Below are 20,768 nucleotides of genomic sequence, written 5' to 3' on the forward strand. Positions count from 1 at the left end.
GGCTAACATCTGTGTCCATCTTCCTTCACTTTATATGGAACGCCTCCACAGCATGGCTTGCCAAGCGGTGCATCGGTGCGCGCCCGGGATCCGAACCATTGAACCCCGGGCCGCAGCGGAGTGCGTGCACTTAACTGCTTGCGCCACCAGGCAGGCCCCCACATCTTACTTTCTGACTTGAGTCTATAGTCCTTCCACTTCTCATCTTCATTCCTAATGCTTCTGTTCTTCAAGCTTATTTAGACCTCTAGTCTTTCTTGTTTTTGTTTTTTTTTTTGGTGAGGAAGATCAGCCCTGAACTAACATCCATGCCAATCCTCTTTTTTTTTTTTTTTGCTGAGGAAGACTGGGCCTGAGCTAACATCTGTGCCGATCTTCCTCCACTTTATGTGGGACACCGCCACAGCATAGCCTGACAAGCGGTGCATTGGTGCGCGCCCGGGATCTGAACCCGGGCCGCCAGTAGCAGAGCGCGCGCACTTAACCACTACACCATGGGGCTGGCCCTAGACCTCTAGTCTTTCAATCTGTCCACTTTCAGTATTTCATATCCCTTTTAAATTCACTTGCTTTTCATGGTATTTTTTTTGTAATTTTTTTTATTGAGATAAAATTTACCTAACATAAAATTCACCATTTTAAAGTGTACAATATAGTGGTTTTAAGTATATTCACTGTATTATGCAACCCTCACCACTATCTAATTCCAGAACGTTTCTATCACCCCAAAAAGAAACCCTGTACTTGTTAGCAGTCAGTCCCAATTTCTGTGTCCCTAAATCCTCTGGCAACCACTAATTTACTTTCTTTCTCTATGGATTTGCCCATTCTAGACATTTCCTATAAATGGAATCATACAATATTTGGCCTTGTGTGTCTGACTTCTTCCACTTAGCATAATGTTTTTAAGTTTCCTCAATGTTGTAACATATTCCAATATTTTCTTTCTGTGACTGAATAATATGCCACTGTATGGATGTACCACATTTTGTTTATCCATTCATCTACTGATGCACATTTGGGTTGTTTCCACTTTTTAAAAGGTTCTTATGAATAATACTGCTATGAACCCTTTCAGTCTGCTTTTAGTTTTGTGACATTATTTCTCTTCTGGAGACCTTCATTTCCCTTCCATAACACCTACTCTACAAAATTCTCTCTGTATTAGTCTAACCATCTGTATTCTCTGCCACATATCTGGGCTATAAAGCCCTACAGGAGAAGTTACACAACTGTTTGGTGGAACCGATTGGTGGAGCTACAGGTTCCTGGAATTCTTGATGCAAAGCAGTTTTTCCAAGACTCAGTCATGTTATCTTGTTATCTTTAGCAGCTCTTATACTTCACCATTTTCTCAAGACTTATCAGCTTGTTCTTCATTTTTAGTAGATAACCATGACTCTTCCTTTCTTTTGGTGGGAACACCTTTACTTCTTGCTCCTAATCGAGAAATTTAACAGAATCCGTCCTTATCTTTTTCTGTTTTTCCTCCCTTTGAGTGATAAAGGTATCCCTTTTCCAATGCAATTTCGAACTCCGACTCTTGAGGACTTTGCTTTAGCCATCTCTCTCCTTTCTCTTCTCTACTAGCTCTTGATTTTAAGTAGATAAAGATGCTCAAGTTTCTCTTCAACAAAAACAAAAGCAAACAACAGTAAGAAAACCTCACCTCTGACAAGGAAGCGCAAATCATTATTGAGTAATTACTATGTGCCAGTGACAGTTTGTGCTAAGATCTTTATGTGCATTATCTTAACTTTTATAGTAACCTTACACGGCTTATTACCTTTTTTATTGTATCATACTGAAGAAACTGAAGCTTGTTGAGGTTAAGGTCACTCGGGAACACTTAGATTGTTAAGGGTGGCAGCAGGATTTGAACCTAAGCCAACAGAGCCCAGGACCCTGTATTTTTAACCATAATATTATACTACCAACCTGTGTCTTTCTGTTTTTTATAGAAACTTTCAATTTATTTTTGAATTATTTAATTTGTTGAATAAGTAATACTACCTATGTGGTGCAAAAGTGTGTACCTAGTGAAAAATTTGTCATCTTCTAATCTCTTTCCTAGAGGAACATTGAACTAGTTTCTTGTGTGTCCCTCCAGAAATTTTCTAAGTGTATAAAAAGATCATGTGTATTTGTACTTTTGTCTCCCCACTCTAATAAAAATATTGACACTGTTCTACATTTTACTTTTATTGAAAGAATGTATCTTGGATGGTGTTCCTTGTTATTAATTATAGAGCTGCCTCATTCCTTTTAATGGCTGAATTATATTTCATTGTATGGATATATCATAATTTGTTTAGTTGCCTACTGATGGACACTTAGATTGCTACCAGTGTTTTACTGCGGCTGCAGTGAATGACTTGTGTGTCATGTGGGCTTATGTGCAAATATATCTGTATGATACATTTCTAAAAGTTAAATTGCTAGGTTAGAGGTTATGTGTTTTTAAAATTTTGAAAGCTCTTGCTAAATTGCCTTCTGTAGAAATTGTACTGATTTACATTGCCACCAACAGTTTGTGAGGTGCCTATTTCCCTGTACCTACCTTCTCTAAAACAGCGTGTTAGCAAACTTTTGGATCTTTGCTGTGTAAAAAATAGTAATTTGCATTTCTTTTATTATGATTGAGATTGAATTTCTTTTTTGGGGGATAATAGGTGTTTGAATTTCCTTTCCTGAGAGTTATCTGTACATGTCTGTCAGCCATTTTTCTTGTAGTGGCTGGTTGGTTTTCCAAAAATGATTTGTATATCCTTTGTTATAGTAGAGAAATTAGTCCCTTGTGATTTGTTGCTAATGTTGTTTTCCCATATTGTTGTTTGTCTTTTGACTAAGTTTATTTATTTATTTATTCCTTGCAGAAATGTTTTGTTTTTATGTAGTTGAATTGATCGGTTTCTTCTGTGGCTTTTGAGTTTTGCGTCCTTCTCAGAAAGACTTTTCCTGCTTTGAGATTATAAAAAATATTAACTCCTGTTTTCTCATTTAATTTTTTTGTGTTTAAATCTTTATTCCATCTAAAATTAATTTGAGGGTTTGGAATTCTACTTAGTTTCCTTCTTTCTTTTTTCCCTTTAGATGGCTATCCAGTGTCCCAATGTCATTTATTGGATAATATCACCCCCCCCCCCAGCTGGAGTGTTACTTTAATCAAGTGCTGCATATTTGTATCTGTTTCTTGATTGACCATTTTGTCTGTTAACATCCATTATCAGACTTTTAATTACTGACTAGTATATTTTAATAACACATAGGGCTAATGTCCCCACCTCATTACCCTTTTTCAATTTTTTTTGCTCTTTTTGCATGTTAGTTACTACATATGAATTTTAGAATTACTTTTTCTGTTTTTTAAGACGTCTTATTGTTATTACTATTTTTTTTTTTGTTTTTTTTGTAATTAGCAAACTATTTAAAAGACTACTCTCAGCTGGCATTTCTCCTAGTGGGTTTTGTGGAACGTTGGTCTTATGAGAATGCTTCTTCTAAAGAGAATTCCATGGCAAATATTTTTGAGAAATGCTACATATTGTATATAACACCTCTCTAGGATTCACAGCACACGTTAATATATCAAAAGCTCTTTGAAGTTTAGCAATAAAGAAATCTGGTTTAACTTTTTTGTGTGTGTGAGGAAGACCAGCCCTGAGCTAACATCCGTGCAAATCCTCTTTTTGCTGAGGAAGACTGGCCTTGGGCTAACATCCGTGCCCATCTTTCTCCACTTTATATGGGACGCTGCCACAGCATGGCCTGACAAGCAGTGCGTCAGTGCGTGCCCAGGATCCGAACCTGGCCGCCAGCAGCGGAGTGCGCGCACTTAACTGCTATGCCGGGGGGCTGGCCCCCTGGTTTAACTTGTAAATTGAGTTTCCCAGACTTGTTTGATCACGAATCCTTATTTTGGTACAGAATGTTCCTGCAGGATATTCTGTAGAATATATGTTGAGAAACATTTATCTATCATTATGTCTTCTTCATCTGCAGTTCATAACTCACTGTAATCTGGCTACGGCTCCCCAGTCAGTTTCTCTTAAAACTATTCTTGCCAGGGATGATGGTGACTTTTTGTCACCAAGCTCAATAGACATTTTTAAGTCTTTTTTTTTGTGAGGAAGATCAGCCCTGAGCTAACATCCATGCCAATCCTCCTCTTTTTGCTGAGGAAGACTGGCCGTGAGCTAACATCTGTGCCCATCTTCCTCCACTGTACGTGGGATGCCCCCACAGCATGGCCTGACAAGCAGTGCATTGGTGTGCGCCCAGGATCCGAACCCGGGGAGAGCGCGTGCACCTAACCGCTACGGCCTGGGGCTGGCCCCTTTAAGTCTTTTTAAAATTTGACCTTTATGGACTTTCAACTTTTTCATCATCCATCTTTTGATGCTTTGTTCTTTCTTGACTTTGGTGAAGTTATTCTCTTGCTTTTCCTCCTACCTTTCCCTCTTCCTCTTTAATCACCTTCCTCTTTAGTCTACATGCTCTGCCCTCTGCTTTCTGTCTAGGATATGGCATTGTGGCGCTGTCACTGTGTATTTGCTGATGACTCCTGTATTTCTATCCACAGCACACTCCTCTTTTCTTGAGCTTCAAACATCTGTTTTCACTTTTGTTTGATAGACTTTCCACTTGGCTTGTCTCACAGGCCCGTCTAGCTCAGGCCCACCTCACGGGCCTAACACGGTTCAAACAAGAGTCTCTGCTGGCCAGCATAGTGTCTTTGTGTGAATTAGTGTCTTGGAGCAGATGTAGCCTTTGGCAAGCAGAGCTCAGGCTGGATTTCACCCTCTGCTTTTACCCGTGGTAGGATATAGTCTGCATAACTGTACACGGGTACTTGACTGTAATTCTTGAATTTGTCTCCCCTCTTCTCTACCTGCTTACTGCCTGAATTCAGGCTCTTGTGGTTTTTGGTCTTATCTTTATTCTTTCTATTTCCTTGTCTCTATATTTTCTCCTTAGGTCATCATTCTATAATTTTTATTTATTTATTTATTTATTCATTCATTCATTCATTCCCCCAAAGCCCCAGTAGATAGTTGTATGTCATAGCTGCACATCCTTCTAGTTGCTGTATGTGGGACGTGGCCTCAGCATGGCCAGAGAAGCGGTGGCCTCAGCATGGCCAGAGAAGCGGTGAGTCGGTGCGCGCCCGGGATCCGAACCCGGGCCTCCAGCAGCGGAGCGCGAGCACTTAACCGCTAAGCCATGGGGCCGGCCCTAGGTCATCATTCTAAAATGGAACTCTGGTCAACTCACCCAATTAATGTCCTTAACTGTTTCCCATTTCCTTTCATATAAAATTGAACACCTTAGCATTGCACACAAGGCTTTTTCTCATCTGGCCCTTGTATACATTTCCACACTGCACTAAGCTACTTAGTGCCTCTGGTTTGCCCTGTCCTCTTAAGCCTCTGGGCCTTAGCACATGCTCTTCCTGGAGTAGTGTCTTCCTGTTACCCTTATCTGATTGGCTAATTCCTGTTGGTCTTCAGAGCTTTTCTCAAGTGTTACATTTTCTTGGAATCCTTCCCTGATCTCCGTAGTTCTGGTTAGATGTTCTTCCTTTGTTGCCTGTGCATGGTTTTCTCATGCATAGCAGTTGTGTTTGTGCTGTACAGAATTTATCTGCTTGTCTACTGGTTAGAATTAGAGCTTCTGAGAGCAGAGATTATGTTTTCAATTCGTGTTCCTCTAGGCTCTAGGGCCACAGTTTCAAATTATACTCCTGAGATCCTTTAGGTGTTCTCTCAAGTTTTCCTGGGCTCTTGATTCTCTTCTTGGTGGCCCCCTCTCCCCAGTCCAGTACCCTTCTCTCCTTCATCTAGAGCACTCTACTTTTATCTTTTTTATATTTGTTATTCTCTCAAGATTTTGTTTAAAGAAAATGTTCTGTGTCTAAATGAAAGAAAGAAAGAAGGAATGGAAAAAACAGAAGAAAGGAATGAAAGAGAGAGAGAGGAAGGGAGGGAGGGAGAGAGGAAAGAAGGAAGGAAGGAAAAAAAAACTCAGTTCTGAGACTTAGCATAATGCCTAGAACAGTAGGCATTGGAGAAACGTGGTTGATTAATCAATTCAGACATCTGCTTTGATAGACTGATATTGAAATGACCAACATTATTAACCCACCATACCAGTTGACTCCCCTTTCCTCTAACATACACAGTTTTTTTTTTTTTAATTTAAATTTCTTTTATCATGCTGCTTCTTCTGCCTGAAGTTCCCTTTTCTTCCTTCTAAGAGGTGCTTAATACATTTTTATGGAGTTAACTTACGGGATTGATTTTAACTTGATAAAATGATTTTTTATTGTTGTTATCAGACAGCCTCTGGGTCCTGAAAGGTCGATTTTCTTGGTACAACTTTCTTATGAATTTACTTTACAAGCCAAAGAAAAAAAAAGAACAATTTTTAATTAGTTTATTTTGGGTTTATTGATGAACCATAGTTTATCTTAATTAGGCTAACTCATGTGGTTACTGCTAACATTTGTTCAACTAAGTAATTTGAAAAGTTGTGTTCAAACTGTGATAATGTTTTTCTTTTTCAGCTTGTGAAGCTTTGTATTGCGATGATTGATACCGGAAAAGCCTTTTGTGTTGCAAATAAACAGTTTATGAATGGGATTCGAGACCTGGCACAGTATTCTAGTAATGATGCTGTAGTTGAGGTTAGTATTATTAAAATTAGTTACAATGATAATTGCAGCAAGACATTAAAGAATTATGCACCCATTTACCTTATTGATAGTTATAGTGGTCCTTAAAATTAGAAGTAGCAAAGCTATCACCGTTAGTGCTATCTTGTACAGTCTTGTTTTCTTGGATAGTTAGAAGTTGATGGTTGATTTGCGTTGTCATTGTAAGTTTACTTGCTGCTAGGTGAGCTGAAGCATCTACAAGAGGGCCTGAGCAGGGAGAACAGGATCATGTTTACTGGTAGCTGCTTATAGGGGCAAGCAGAGAGCATTAACCTAAGAATAGTATCTAACTGTTTATTTGGGGGGCTGCATAGGAAAGTTCTGGTCAGCTAGCTATGCTGGGTTAGCTTAGACCCCTTGCAGTACTATGTGGTATTATATTTCTTTCATGAGGAATAATAACTGGTGAAAAAATGGTTGTAGTTTGATGATTATTTGATGCATTGATGCCTAAATGGGCACAGACTTGATACACTCAATTTTACCTTTAGGTTTATATACTCCATTCCTATTTGTTAGCATAGTACCATTGATATGGCATTACTAATTTTTTTGACTATTCTAGGGTTTTATGTTACTACATAGACTTGACCTCTCTGCAGAGCATGTCCATGAGGTAGTGAGATTGTCCTTGGAAATAAATGTTATTTTACAATGTAACTTGATCTTTTTATCAGAAATGCTGAAGTACATTTTTATGTCCTATTTTAGTGACTCTTTTTTTTTTTTTTTTTTATAATTTTTATTTATTTATTTTTGTTCCCCCAAAGCCCCAGCAGACAGCTGCATGTCATAGTTGCACATCCTTCCAGCCGCTGTATGTGGGACGCGGCCTCAGCATGGCCGGAGAAGCGGCGCGTCAGCGCGCGCCCGGGATCCGAACCCAGGCCGCCAGCAGCGGAGCGCGCACACTTAACCACCAAGCCACTGGGCCGGCCCTATTTTAGTGACTCTTAAATGACTTGGTTTTCTTTTGGTTTCTTTCTTATAGACCAGTTTGACCAAGTTTTCTGACAGTCTTCAAGAAATGATAAATTTTCACACGGTAAGTGTCAGTAGGTAGGTGTTACTATGACTGTGTTAATATTTTGGTACTTTTCTTTCGTGGTAGTATTTTATAAAATTACTAAAGTTGAAATTCAGTGACTTTGATTTGCCAGCAGCTTTTTAGTTGGGTGGATCTAAAATGTGTGTGTGTGTGTGTGAGAGAGAGAGAGAGAGCGAGAGAGGGAGAGAGAGAGAAGTATATACATTTTATTTCCCCTTGTAAAATAGTGAACTTAATATCAATGAAGTACACACCCATAAAAGCTATTTTTCCCTTTAAGTTGTGCCTTTGTAAGTTTTTAAGTAATTATTTCAAGAATAAAGAAGTAAAAATCATAATTCTAAATTTAGCTATTTCTTTCTTTCCTTTTGTTTTGTGTGAGGAAGATCAGCCCTGAGCTAACATCCATGCCAATCTTCCTCTTTTTTGCTGAGGAAGACCGGCCCTGAGCTAACATGTATTGCCAATCCTCTTCCTTTTTTTTTTCCCCAAAGCCCCAGTAGATAGTTGTATGTCATAGTTGCACATCTTGCTAGTTGCTGTATGTGGGACGTGGCCTCAGCATGGCCAGAGAAGCGGTGCGTCGGTGCATGCCCGTGATCCGAACCTGGGCCGCCAGTAGTGGAATGCGCACACTAAACTACTAAGCCACGGGGCTGGCCCCTAGCTATTTCTTTTAAGATACTTACAAATACATCCCCTTTGTCTAATCAGTTGCCAATATTAAAGGCTACTGTAGTCTTTGAGCTATTTATATATGTGTTTAAGATTTGAAGGCATTCATCCTTCAAGAATGAGGGATATGTGTTATTTCTGGAATGTCAGGAAATTCCTTTATAAATTTTGTAAAAGTTTACTGAAGATATGGTAGCTCATAAGCTATATACTTATAATTTTTAAAGAAGCTTAACATATATTGCTGTCGTATAGTTATTCAGTGCTTCAAAATTTATTAGTAGCTATCTATAACAAAAATATCAACATTTATATTCTTTTTTTTTTTTAATAATTTTATTTATTTACTTTTTCCCCCAAAGCCCCAGTAAATAGTTGTATGTCATAGCTGCACATCCTTCTAGTTTCTGTATGTGGGACACGGCCTCAGCATGGCTGGAGAAGCAGTGCATCGGTGCACGCCCGGGATCCGACCCCAGGCCGCCAGCAGCGGAGCGCGAGCACTTAACCGCTAAGCCATGGGGCCGGCCATCAACATTTATATTCTTGATAAAATCTGCTAATTTTTGGTTCTTAGTCAATTTGATTTTCTTTTTTTTTTTTTTTGATCAGCATATTAAGGATGAAATTATCTGATAATATTTATTTTAATTGTAGTTTAAATTTTAGCTATACCAAAATTAGCATGTACAAGTATCTGCTTCAGTTCTTGCTTTCAGTTCTTTTGGTTGTATACCTAGATGTAGAATTGCTGGATCATGTGGTACTTCTATGTCTACCTTTTTTGTTTGTGAGGAAGATCGGACCTGAGCTAACATCTGCCAATCCTCCTCTTTTTTGGCTGAGGAAGACTGGCCCGGGGCTAACATCTGTGCCCATCTTCCTTCACTTTATATGGGACGCCGCCACAGCATGGCTTGACAAGCAGTGCGTTGATGCGTGCCTGGGATCCGAACTGGCGAACCCTGGGCCGCCGCAGCGGAGCACGCGCACTTAACTGCTTGTGCCACCGGGCTGGCCCCCTTCTATGTCGACTTTTTTGAGGAATAGTCAAACTGTTTTCCACAGAGAGTGCACTGTTTAAATTCCCACCAGCAATATATGAGTGTTCCACTTTTCTACATCCTTGTCAATACTTATCTTTCTTTTTTTTTTTTTGTGAGGGAAATCAGCCCTGAGCTAACATCCATGCCAATCCTCCTCTTTTTTTTTTTTTGCTGAGGAAGACTGGCCCTGAGCTAACATCTGTGCCCATCTTCTTCCACTTTATATGGGACACCGCCACAGCATAGCTTGACAAGCGGTGCATCAGTGTGCGCTTGGGATCCGAACCCAGGCCACCAGCAGCTGTGTGCGTGCACTTAACTGCTACGCCATGGGGCTGGCCCCCTCTTTCATTTTTTTTTTTATTATAGGCATCCTAGTATGTGAAGTGGTATCTCATTGTGGTTTTGATTTGCATTTCCCTAATGACTAATGCAGTTGAACATTTTTTCATGTGCTTATTGGCCATTTGTTTATTTTCTTCCACCGTTATTACCACTGTTTTTATTCAAGTCCTTTGCCCATTTTTAATTGTTTTTATTGAATTCTTTATATATTCTGGATATTAAACCCTTATCAGATATATGATATGTAAGTATTTTCTCCCATTCTGTAGGTTGTCTTTTCACTTTCTTGATAATGTCTTTTGATGCACAAAAGTTTTAATTTTGGTGAAGTCTGGTTTGTGTCTTTTTTCTTCTGTTACTCCTGCTTTTGGGGTCATGTCCAAGAATCCATTGATCCCGGATCATAAAGATTTATCCCTTTGTTTTCTTCTAAGAGTTTTATGGTTTTAGATCTAATATTTTGCATCAATTTGTTTTTAATGACCTCTTATTAGTTCTCTTTTTGCCTTCTGGTGACTTTAGAAGTTAGTGTCTGGTATATTTGTTTTCTCTTTAAATCAAGTGATCTTTTGGATTCAGACTTCTTTTTTTTTTTTTTTCTTTCATTTTTTTAAAAAAAATTTTATTTATTTATTTTTCCCCCCAAAGCCCCAGTAGATAGTTGTATGTCATAGTTGCACATCCTTCTAGTTGCTGTATGTGGGACTCGGCCTCAGCATGGCCGGAGAAGTGGTGCGTCACTGCGTGCCCAGGATCTGAACCCCGGGCCGCCAGCAGCGGAGTGCACACACTTAACTGCTAAGCCACAGGGCTGGCCCTGGATTCAGACTTCTTAAAAAATGTTACATGTGAGAATTAGTTTTTTTAGTAAAAGTTATTGATTTTAAATTAGCATAATAGGTTAAATGTTTTCTCCATAATATGTTATCCTTTGTATAGTCCTGTTTCTGATAGTTTCTTTAAATCAGTAAGTCTTATGTTATTGCTTTATATGAGAATACCTTGCTCTTTATTATAGTTTTATATGTGAAAAGTGATGGTTAAGATAAACTTTTGGTAAATAAATTATTTAAATGCATGTTGGAAGCTTTCTTGACAAGAAATCTTACTTCAAAGTATTTTATGAATCACTCTCTTGAGAGTAGATTGAATCTTGAAAAAAAGGTTTGTTTGAAGCAAGGTATGTACGTATAGTTTGCTTCAAGAGGATAGAGATTGGTCTTTTTAGTGCTAGTGCTGTTAATGTGTGGCTAGTTTCCTGAGCTGATTCCAATTATGTGTGTTTTTTCCTTTTATAACATTGAAAGCAATCAATATTTCTTGACTTTATCGTTGTGAAAAGAACATAGGATTTAGATAAAGACATCTTAGATTGAGTTTAGGCTCCACTGTTAATAGCCGAATAATTTGGGTCAATTTACTTAATCACTTTCACTTTTCAGTTTACTGTTCCTAAAAAGGGAATAATGGAATTTGCCTCGCTTGTATGTAAGGATGTTGTGAGGGACAAAACATGTGAAAGTAGACTCTGGAGAATGATATTTCTTCCTTTACTGTATCAATTGGCGTCCATTCAGGGAAATAGAAGCCACTTAGGGTATTTCTGATAGAAAGGTTTTAATACAGGGAATTGGTTGCAAAAGCGTTGGAAGGGTTGGAGGAGTAAAAAAAGCCAGGGTGATGCCACGTAGAGATTAGCTATTGCCAATGTAGCTACTGGGAAGCAGCTATTGCCCCTATGGCTGGAGAACAAAAGTGAAACTTGTGTTACCAGAGCCCCAAAGTACTGCACTATTGAGAATACTGCCATTGTTACCTAGCCAGGAAGCCAGGAGCCTGCCTTCTTATTGCTGCTGCAAGAGCCAAGGAGCCTGCAGTCCCATTGACACTGCCTGGCTTGGTCACGGATGCTACAGAAAGTTGGAGTAGCTCGCAGTTGCTCACTGACTTTTTATCCTTAAAACTTTTTCCTATGACTTTTCTTTTTTCCATGTACTCCATATCCAACACATTAGCAAAATATACCCCAAATCCAACTATCAAGAGTTTCTCTGCTACCTCCAAGTCTAAACTACTACCACCTCTTGGTTAGGATTATACAGTAGCCTCCCAACTTGTGTCTCTGCTTCTCTTCTTGCCCTTCTACAATGAGTTCTATATCCAGTAACCAGAATGAAGTCTTAAAATTATAAATTAATTCACAGCACTCCCCTGCTGTAGCTCCCTGTCACACTCAGGATAAAATCCTAACCATGGCCTACCACATGCTATATGATCAGGCTCTTGCTGATGACTCCCTGATCTCATCTTTACTCATCTGTAGCTACGTGGGCTCTTCATTGTTCTTTGAACATACCAAAGTAACTCTCATCTTAGGGCCTTTGCACTCGTTATCTGTTCTGTGTGGAATGTTCTTCCTCAGCATCTGTTTGTGACTAGTTTCCTTACGGTGTTCCTTCTCTTTCTGCAAGTCTCTCTCGCTTCATTTAGATCACTGTCTCTCAGAGAAGCCTTCCTTGACCACCCTACAGTCACTCTCTATCATTTTCCCCTGCCTTTTACACATGCATACACACTCACACATACACAGATCATGTGTATGTATGGATCTTACATATATGTACTTATTTTGTTGTTTGTTCTTCTCAGTTTCATGACTGCAGGCACTTTGTTATCTTCATCTCTCCTCCAACCACACTACTTATACTACTGCTATTGGAAGAGTTCTTGGTAGAAAAAGAGTTACTCCTGGTAGTGTTAAGGAGACTGAGGTTATGACCTTATGAAAACTCTGAAATTTTTTTTTATAGTCATTAAATGAACAAAAATTGGTTGAATCAGGGACAAAGCACGCCACATAGACAATTTAAAGTATTTTTCTTCTAATGTTTTACGAGTATTGAATTTTTCTTTTATTGCTCTTTGTACTTAAAAAACTTCAGGGCGCTGGGCTGGTGGCGCAATCAGTTAAGTGCGCACGCTCCACTTTGGCGGCCCGGGGTTCGCGGGTTTGGATCCCGGGCGCATACCGACGCACCGCTTGTCTCGCCATGCTGTGGCAGCGTCCCATATAAAGTAGAGGAAGATGGACACAGAAGTTAGCTCAGGGCCAGTCTTCCTCGGCAAAAAAAGAGGAGGATCAGCATTGGATGTTAGCTCAGGGCTGATCTCCCTCGCAAAAAAGCAAAAAACAAACAAAAAAGACACTTCAGGATCTCTATTTTGACTATAAAATTTATGTTGCTTTCAAAAGATAATTTGTAAACTAAGATGAGATCACTAGTTGTCTGCCTGTCTGCCTAGAGGTCTGAAGGCTATAGGTTGGTGAGCTTGTGTGTATTTACATATACACTTATATATATGTATATAGAGAGAATTCTGTCTGATAGGACACCCAGATATACAGTGCCTTTCTAATTTTATTCCCATATTCCTTTCTACTGCATCTCAGAAATTTTCCTACTAATAGACATAAGTGTGAAATTTTGAGACCTTCGTTTACTTTAATTTTCTTTCCTTTTGTGGTTGCTATGCTGTCTGCTTTACCTGGCCTTTTTGTTGCTCATTAACAAATACTTTTCTCTTAGTTTTTCCCAGTAGGAGTGACTTGTGTGTAGTTGAATCAGAATTCTTATATTTGTGTCAAATGTTCTTCCCCCATCATAACACTGTATACTTGTCTTTAACTAGACTGTGGATAGAGATGACACATATCTTGTTTATAGTTATATCTTCAATACTTTATAATTCTCATCCTGGGAAAGTCATTTAATTTTTCTAAGCCTTAGATTCCTCCTCTGTAAAATGAAGAGGCTTTAGTAGATGACTTTTTATTATAAAAATTCTAAGATTATAAAGCATTGTTTATTATAAGATTTAAATATGACCTCAGAGTCATTTGTTAAAATGTGGGAAAAACCTAGTTATATAAAATGCTTTATTCTAGTAACATTCTCTACAATGACATTTTAATGACATAGCATTACAGGAAAAAGGAGACTTTCTAGGGTAAGATGAACTGCTTTCTAAAAGATGATAAACAATGGAATCTGCTTTACATGCTATTTCAGAGTTCATAACACTACAGTTTTGGTATATCAGTTTGTGTCAGGATAAAAGGCTGGATATTCTAGAAGTGTCATTTATGAATAACTTTGTGGGCTTAAATAAATGTTTGAAATAATAGAGTCATTTGGATTATTAGCCAAATAAGATTAAAAATAGATTGGGATTAGATTATCCAGTCATTTAAAAAATAAATTATTTGGATTCTTTTGTGATTTATTTCTTTGTAAAAATAGATAGTACTGTTTCTTATGCGTTATAGAATGAGAATTTCCTAGGGTTGCTCTTTTAACTCATGTCTTGATAAGATGCCAACTCATGACTTTTCCAGAGCAGGTCATGTATGCTACGTTCTACTACATACTAGAGTTGGTTTGAGTACTGACTTGGTTTCCTGGAACTTAACAAGATTTCTGTAACCTCACTGATGACTCTCTTGAATTCTAATTTGCTGTTGGTATAAGGAACCAGAATATTTATTTGCTTATTATCTTTGCTGAATGAAGATTTAATGTTGAATTGCTGCATAAATTCTGTGAAAATGTATGACCCATTTTGTTTTGTCTAAGTTTGATTTTCCATATTACAACTGTCTGTTCATTCACTCAACAGATGGTTTTAGGTAATGAGAATACAGAAGTTCAGTGCCTTTCAACTGTTCTTATCTCGTAGCACAGAGGGAAACTGATGGTCGTATTTGTGTGGGACACTGGAGAAAACTGCAGGGAGACATGAGGGTGTCATGTCCTATTTGGGTGTTGGCGAAAAATGCTTAAATTTATTTTTTATGGAATTACATTAAAATAACATATATTTTAATAAATTATTTCCTTTTTATAGAATTATGTTAAAATAAAACACGTAATGTAGGGAAGATATAACATACACTTCCAAATATTTAAAAAATATTTTAATGAGAAACTTGAACTAGCTTCTGTGAACATCTTTTTTAAAAAATAGGTTTTATGCATGAAATGGTTTCAAGCAGTTCCTGATCAAGATTTTAAAATTGGTGATCTTTTCAAATCCTTGGTCATTGTCATTGATGAAAACTTTTTCTACATAAGTAGGCATATTAGTGAAAGGCAGACAAATATTTATTGCCCTTTCCTCCTGACAGGAGCTCATTTATCCTATAGAATTAGAACTTAAATAATACCATCTCTTCAAATTGTACTTTAAATGAGCATTCATTCATTAAGCAGGACTGCTCTTCCTTTTCTTTCATTGACACATGGAATGCTTAAATTTTCTGGGATAAGTTGAATGGATTTTGAGTAAAATAATGATGAAGCTTTCCTGCAGTTATTCGCAGAAGTCGCTCTACCTACTTTTTCCTCCCTTCTACCCACTGTTAATAATTCTCTTTGCGGATTCAGATTATAGCACTGACTCCCTAGTAACTCATTCTCAGCCTCTCATTTCCAACACTTTGAATCCATAAAGTTTGTCAGTATATGTTAATTGTCAAAAATATTGAGGATTGCTTGAAACAAATTCATTAGGTTGAACTTAACATCAGTTGAATAAACCTATTTTTTTTGGTTTTGGTGAGGAAGATTGGCCCTGAGCTAACATCTGTTGCCAATCCTCCTCTTTTTGGTGAGGGAGATTGGCCCTGGGCTAACATCCGTGCCCATCTTCCTCTACTTTATATGGGACACCGCCACAGCATGGCTTGATAAGCAGTGCGTAGATCTGCGCTGGGATCCGAACCTGCGGACTCTGGGCCGCCGAAGCGGAACGTGCAAACTTAACCACTACGCCACCTGGCAGGCCCGCTAAGCAAGCCGTCTTTTAAAGTCAATAATTAGCATTAAACATCTGCAAGTTGAGAATTGTTCCTCCTAAACTTTTTGAATTCTACTTTTAACTCATAAATTTAGGCAAAAATTTTTTTGGGATAGCCGGTACACTTTTGCATGAAACAGCAGAGTGATATTCTTGTATCATTTCTTTACAAAAGGCTGAAAATGCATGAAACTAAATGTGTTGAATATTTTGTTTAGATTCATGCATCATTTTGATAACATTTAATTTGAAATTTGTATCTACATGCAAACTTTACGTATGAGAGATCCTTTGTGAAATAATGTATTACTAGATCTTCAGAGTTTTCCAAATGAATTCTTAATGTAAATTTACATCCTGCTGTTATTGTGGCTGCACCATCAGTGTGCAAAATTACAATGTTTCCATGATAACTTTTTATTTGTTTAAAGTTTTCTTCTAGCGTTTTGAGTATTTCGTCCCTAGGAATTTGTTTTGGTACTCTGCAAAACAATCACTGCTCTTCCAAGATAATCTTCTGTTCAGAAATTTTAACTATTGCTGTTAACTTGAGCACAGTTATTAACATGTAGAATCATCACTCAGCACTAAAAACTTGTTGATACAGTTGTCTTTTGGGTTAGTGATGATTGCTGTGTTTATCTGGCATGCCATCAAATGCATCTGTTACTTTTGTTGTTCAAATGTGGCACCTTTTCTATTTCTTTGCTTCTTTGAAAATTACAAAGTTCTGACATTTTCCTTGCAGGTATATTGTGCCATTTTGCAATTGTATGAGGGATTCTGGCTCTATCTCTTTATTGGGTAACCTTGTAACTAGCTTCTTAATATGATATTGTTGTAATTAATCTCATAAAAACACTTTGTTTCTTATTTTGTCTTTGTAGAAGTTTAGAGTACAAATCTTTTTCTACATGAAACGGATATTTTGTGTTGATGTCCTGTATGATTTGCCTCTACCTTTGCTTTATTTAATAACTCTTTGATATAAAAGGATATTTAGGTTGAAGAGGAGAATTTTGGACTATTGTGTTTGTCTTCTGAATGTAATGACTTTCCAGCACTATTTAATGAAAAAGTTGTCTGTTATGGTAGGAAAACAACAATTAGTAAAAAGCAAATCTATTTAAATATGAAGTGAAATAGTGTATGTCTTAAGGTTCAGAAATTGCTTATGTGAGTATAATTTTCTGCATTCTTAAAATTTTTTAAGTAAATTAAGCACTTAATAAATAAAATAGGAAATATTAATTCATTTTAGTCAATTCAATAAATGTTACTCTCATGTATGATTAAAAAAATGAAAATTTCAAAGTGTTTTTGAATCTGCAAAGGCCTATAATTTTGTTTAAAATGATTTAATTATGTGCATTTAATTTCGTCTTCAGAAACGTTTTTTGTTTTTTTTTTTTTCATGGCTTAAAACAATACAAATTTATTACCTTACAGTCCTGGAGGTCACAAGTCTGAAATCAGTTTCACTGGGCTAAATTACAGTCAGGGTGTTGACAGGCCTATGTTCCTTCTGGGGACTCTAGGGGAGAATCCATTTCTTTGCCTTTTCCAGCTTCTGGAAGCTGCTTGCATTTCTTTGTTCATGGCCCCTTCCTCCATCTTCAAAGCCAGCAGCATAGTATCTTCTCTCCTCTCTGACCTCTGCTTCCATCCCTCCGTCTTCTCTCTGGAATTCTTCTGTCTCCTCTTATGAGGATTACATTGTGATTACATATCCTTGTGATTACTTTGGACCTACTGGGATAATCCAGGATCATCTCTCCATGACAAGATCCTTAATTTAACCATATCTTCAAAGTCTCTTTTGTCGTATAAGGTAAAACATACACGGGTTCTGGGGATTAGGACATGAGCATCTTTGGAGGAAGGGCCATTATTCGGCCTACCACAGGCGGAGATGGAGGGTGGGCAGAATGCACTCAGGCCCAGAATGAACCTCTATGCTTGGTCCAGCCTCCCTCCACCTGGCGTGAAGGGTGGTGCCAATGGGGTGGTGGCCAGGTCCAGGCCCCATGTCTGGAGAATAGCAAGTGCCTCCTGCATCGTCACTACCAGGGGGAGCTGAGCATGCATGTCGGACTTGGGAGAAACTCTCAGTTTAGGGAACTTTTCACTCTTGAGACTCTCCTGGTGAACCTGGTGGAGGGTTCCAGTGGGCTCTGTCTTCAACATTGCCTCCTCTCCAGAACAATTCTGTGACAGGAGCACAGGTGTTCCTGGTTGGACAGCTCTCCTCCACTGCCTGGAGAAACAAATGTTTTTTAATAATTAAAAAAAAAAGGATAATGGAATTTCATCAAGAGTCAGACTTTGGCTTATTAACGTCAAAGCCAATAATAAATAAATACTAAGGATAACAGCCAAAAAAATAAAATCACTTACTTTCTAATAGGAGTATCTCATAACAAATGATGATAATGCTAAGGCAACACCATACCTCCCTTGTTAGTGGGAAAATGAAAAATAAGAGCAAAAGAAAGAGGAAATATTTGACAATGGTTATAAAACAAAGAAATGATGACAAACAAATTGTGACTGAAATAGTTTTGGATATTCAAATGGTAATGCCAGGGGAAAAATTATATATTTGCCAAAGTGATAGTTATTGCATCTAAACACTTAACAGAGCAAGTCATACACATAGTATTAAAATATAATTTCAGCAGTTGTTAATTTCTGAATGGTTGTACCAAATAGTTTACAACTTTTAAAATCACTATAGAAGCTTGTAAACATCAACATATATATTTTTTTTTCATGAGGAAGCTTTGCCCTGAGCTAACATCTGTTGCCAATCTGCCTCTTTTTTTTTTTTTCCTTTGCTTGAGGAAGATTAGTCCTGAGCTAACATCTGTTACCAATCCTTCTATTCTTTTTTTGCTGAGGAAGATTGGCCCTGGGCTAACATCCGTGCCCATCTTCTTCTACTGTATATGGGATGCTGCCACAGCATGGCTTGACAAGCGGTGCGTCAGTCTGTGCCCAGGATCTGAACCCATGAACCCTGGGCTGCCGAAGTGGAGCACGTGAACTTAACCGCTATGCCACCAGGCCAGCCCCAATTTGCAGGTGATTTTGATTCACACCCAAGCCAGTGAAGAACCACTGCCTTAGAGGACTGAAGAAAGGGAGAAAGAAGAGTTTAGAGAAACAGGTTAGGACAGGCAGAGGATATAGAAAAAGAGGAACAAATAAACATTCATTTATCATATTGGTACCTGTTGGTGATGATAGCAAAGAATAGTTCTCTTGATTTATTGTGGGCCTATTTATTACAGGCCTAATGAGATTAACCAAAAGATTCAATGAATCCACAGTGCCAACAGCCACAGTCGTTTGCCTTTCTATAGATTCTGGAAAGGACAGGAATGATTATGTCAGGTAGACTCATCAGCACAGAGTGCTGTGGTAGCTGAATAATATTTAAATGGATTATAAAGAAACTACAAAATGTATACTTTGAGCCAATGGGACCTAAATGATAAGGACTGGAAACAGGGCTAATGCTAACTATGGTTGTGTAGCCTATAGAATAGGCTAAACTTCCTAGACTAGAGTGTCTGCCGTCTTTGTAGTGCATCTCAGCTCTCGTCTTTTCCTGAACACAGCAGAGAGAGTGTTGATTTAACTGGGTCCAGACGTGAAAGGGCAGTAACTTGGGTGTAAGCTGTTAGTTTTTTTTTTTTTTTGGTGAGGAAGATTAACCCTGAGCTAATGTCCCTGCCAGTCTTCCTCTAGTTTTTGTATGTGGGATGCTGCCACAGCTTGGCTTGATGAGTGGTGTGTTAGTCCATGCCTGGGACGAACCCGTGAACCTGAGGCCGCTGAAGCGGAGCGCGCTATCTTAACCACTACGCCACTGGGCCTGCCCCAAGCCATTAGTTTTTAACAGCCATATATTATCTATGCACTTTAGTAAGAGCCTTTTATAATTAGCAGATAGGTCTAATGACATATTGTTGATTATTTGTCATACATATGTTGCTAGACATAATACCGTTAATTTCCGGAAATGGAACTGAACCATAGCTTTTGTGTTGGTAGCATGGTTTTTTTTTTTCCCCCCTCCCCAGAATCTGGCGCTGTGGCTTTATTATACCATCCCAGATTTTGTGGCATAGAAACAAAAGAGAAGACCTGAGATGTACTCAATTTTGAGAATAAAACAGTTTTTGTGGTCTAAAACCTAGATAAAGTTTTTGGATGGCCGCTGAGCACTTGGGTATGATCCAGATCAGAAGCCCCTAGTAGTGACGATAGTAGAACTCAAGGAAAATGGGGGAATACGGTCGAGGGCAAAAACTTAGGGAAGAGCATGGCAAACTTCATTTGGTACCTAGCTTCAGGGACATTGACAAGGCTGCTTTTATTTTAGTCTCTGATTCTTTAAAGTCTTTTATAGCTTTTTACTTTCAGCACATGAAAAGAAATGCTGTGAATTCTCTCAGCGGGGTGTAGATTAATGACTTAGGAAATGAGACTGAGGCAGCTCTGTGCAACAGTGCCACAGAAAAAAAGAGTCCACGGTTAGGTTGCTGCGTGGCTTGAGATTGGCAAGTAGGAGACAGAGCTTTTACGTAGTTGCCTTTGCATTAACAACATACTTTCCACTCTAATGGAGTCAAAAATATGTTGGCTAGATTATGGACAGTTTCCTGAAATACTTCTCATTCTATTCAAATATAAAATTTAGTTTAGGTAATGCTGTATTTTGGAGGATGTAGATAGTAATGTTTTTATAGTTTTAAAACAATGACAGTACTATGCAGAAAAACATTGTTTGTCTCTCTAGAATGTATTGATTTTTCTTTTTACAGCATTACTGAGGAATAATTGACATAAACATATTGAAGTATACAATTTGATAAATGTTGACATATGTATACCTTCATGAAACTGTCACCTCAATTAATTTAATGAACAAAACAATCACACCCCAAAAGTTTTCCTGTGCCACTTCATAATTTCTCCTTTCCCTATTTGCCTCTTCCTCGTTCCTAGCCAATCACTGATCTGCTTTCTATCGTTATTGATTAGTTTGCATTTTCTAGACTTATATGTAAATGGA

The 20,768-nt window shown here is 38.1% G+C and overlaps 1 protein-coding gene across 3 annotated transcripts in view; it reads left to right on the forward strand.

Annotated features, from left to right (window-relative positions):
- ACAP2 (ArfGAP with coiled-coil, ankyrin repeat and PH domains 2) overlaps positions 1–20,768 on the forward strand; it is a 154,745-nt gene that overhangs the window by 68,091 nt on the left and 65,886 nt on the right. For all 3 annotated transcript variants that reach the window (XM_087439831.1, XM_014783070.2, XM_004424554.3), the window contains exons 3-4: positions 6,566–6,685; positions 7,707–7,760. In XM_087439831.1, the coding sequence (XP_087295957.1) occupies positions 6,566–6,685; positions 7,707–7,760 (174 nt within the window). The remainder of the gene's footprint in view (positions 1–6,565; positions 6,686–7,706; positions 7,761–20,768) is intronic.

The sequence above is a fragment of the Ceratotherium simum genome, chromosome 15, assembly GCF_057802395.1.
Source record: "Ceratotherium simum simum isolate JZ-2026a chromosome 15, ASM5780239v1, whole genome shotgun sequence".
In the NCBI taxonomy this organism is placed as follows: Eukaryota; Metazoa; Chordata; class Mammalia; order Perissodactyla; family Rhinocerotidae; genus Ceratotherium; species Ceratotherium simum.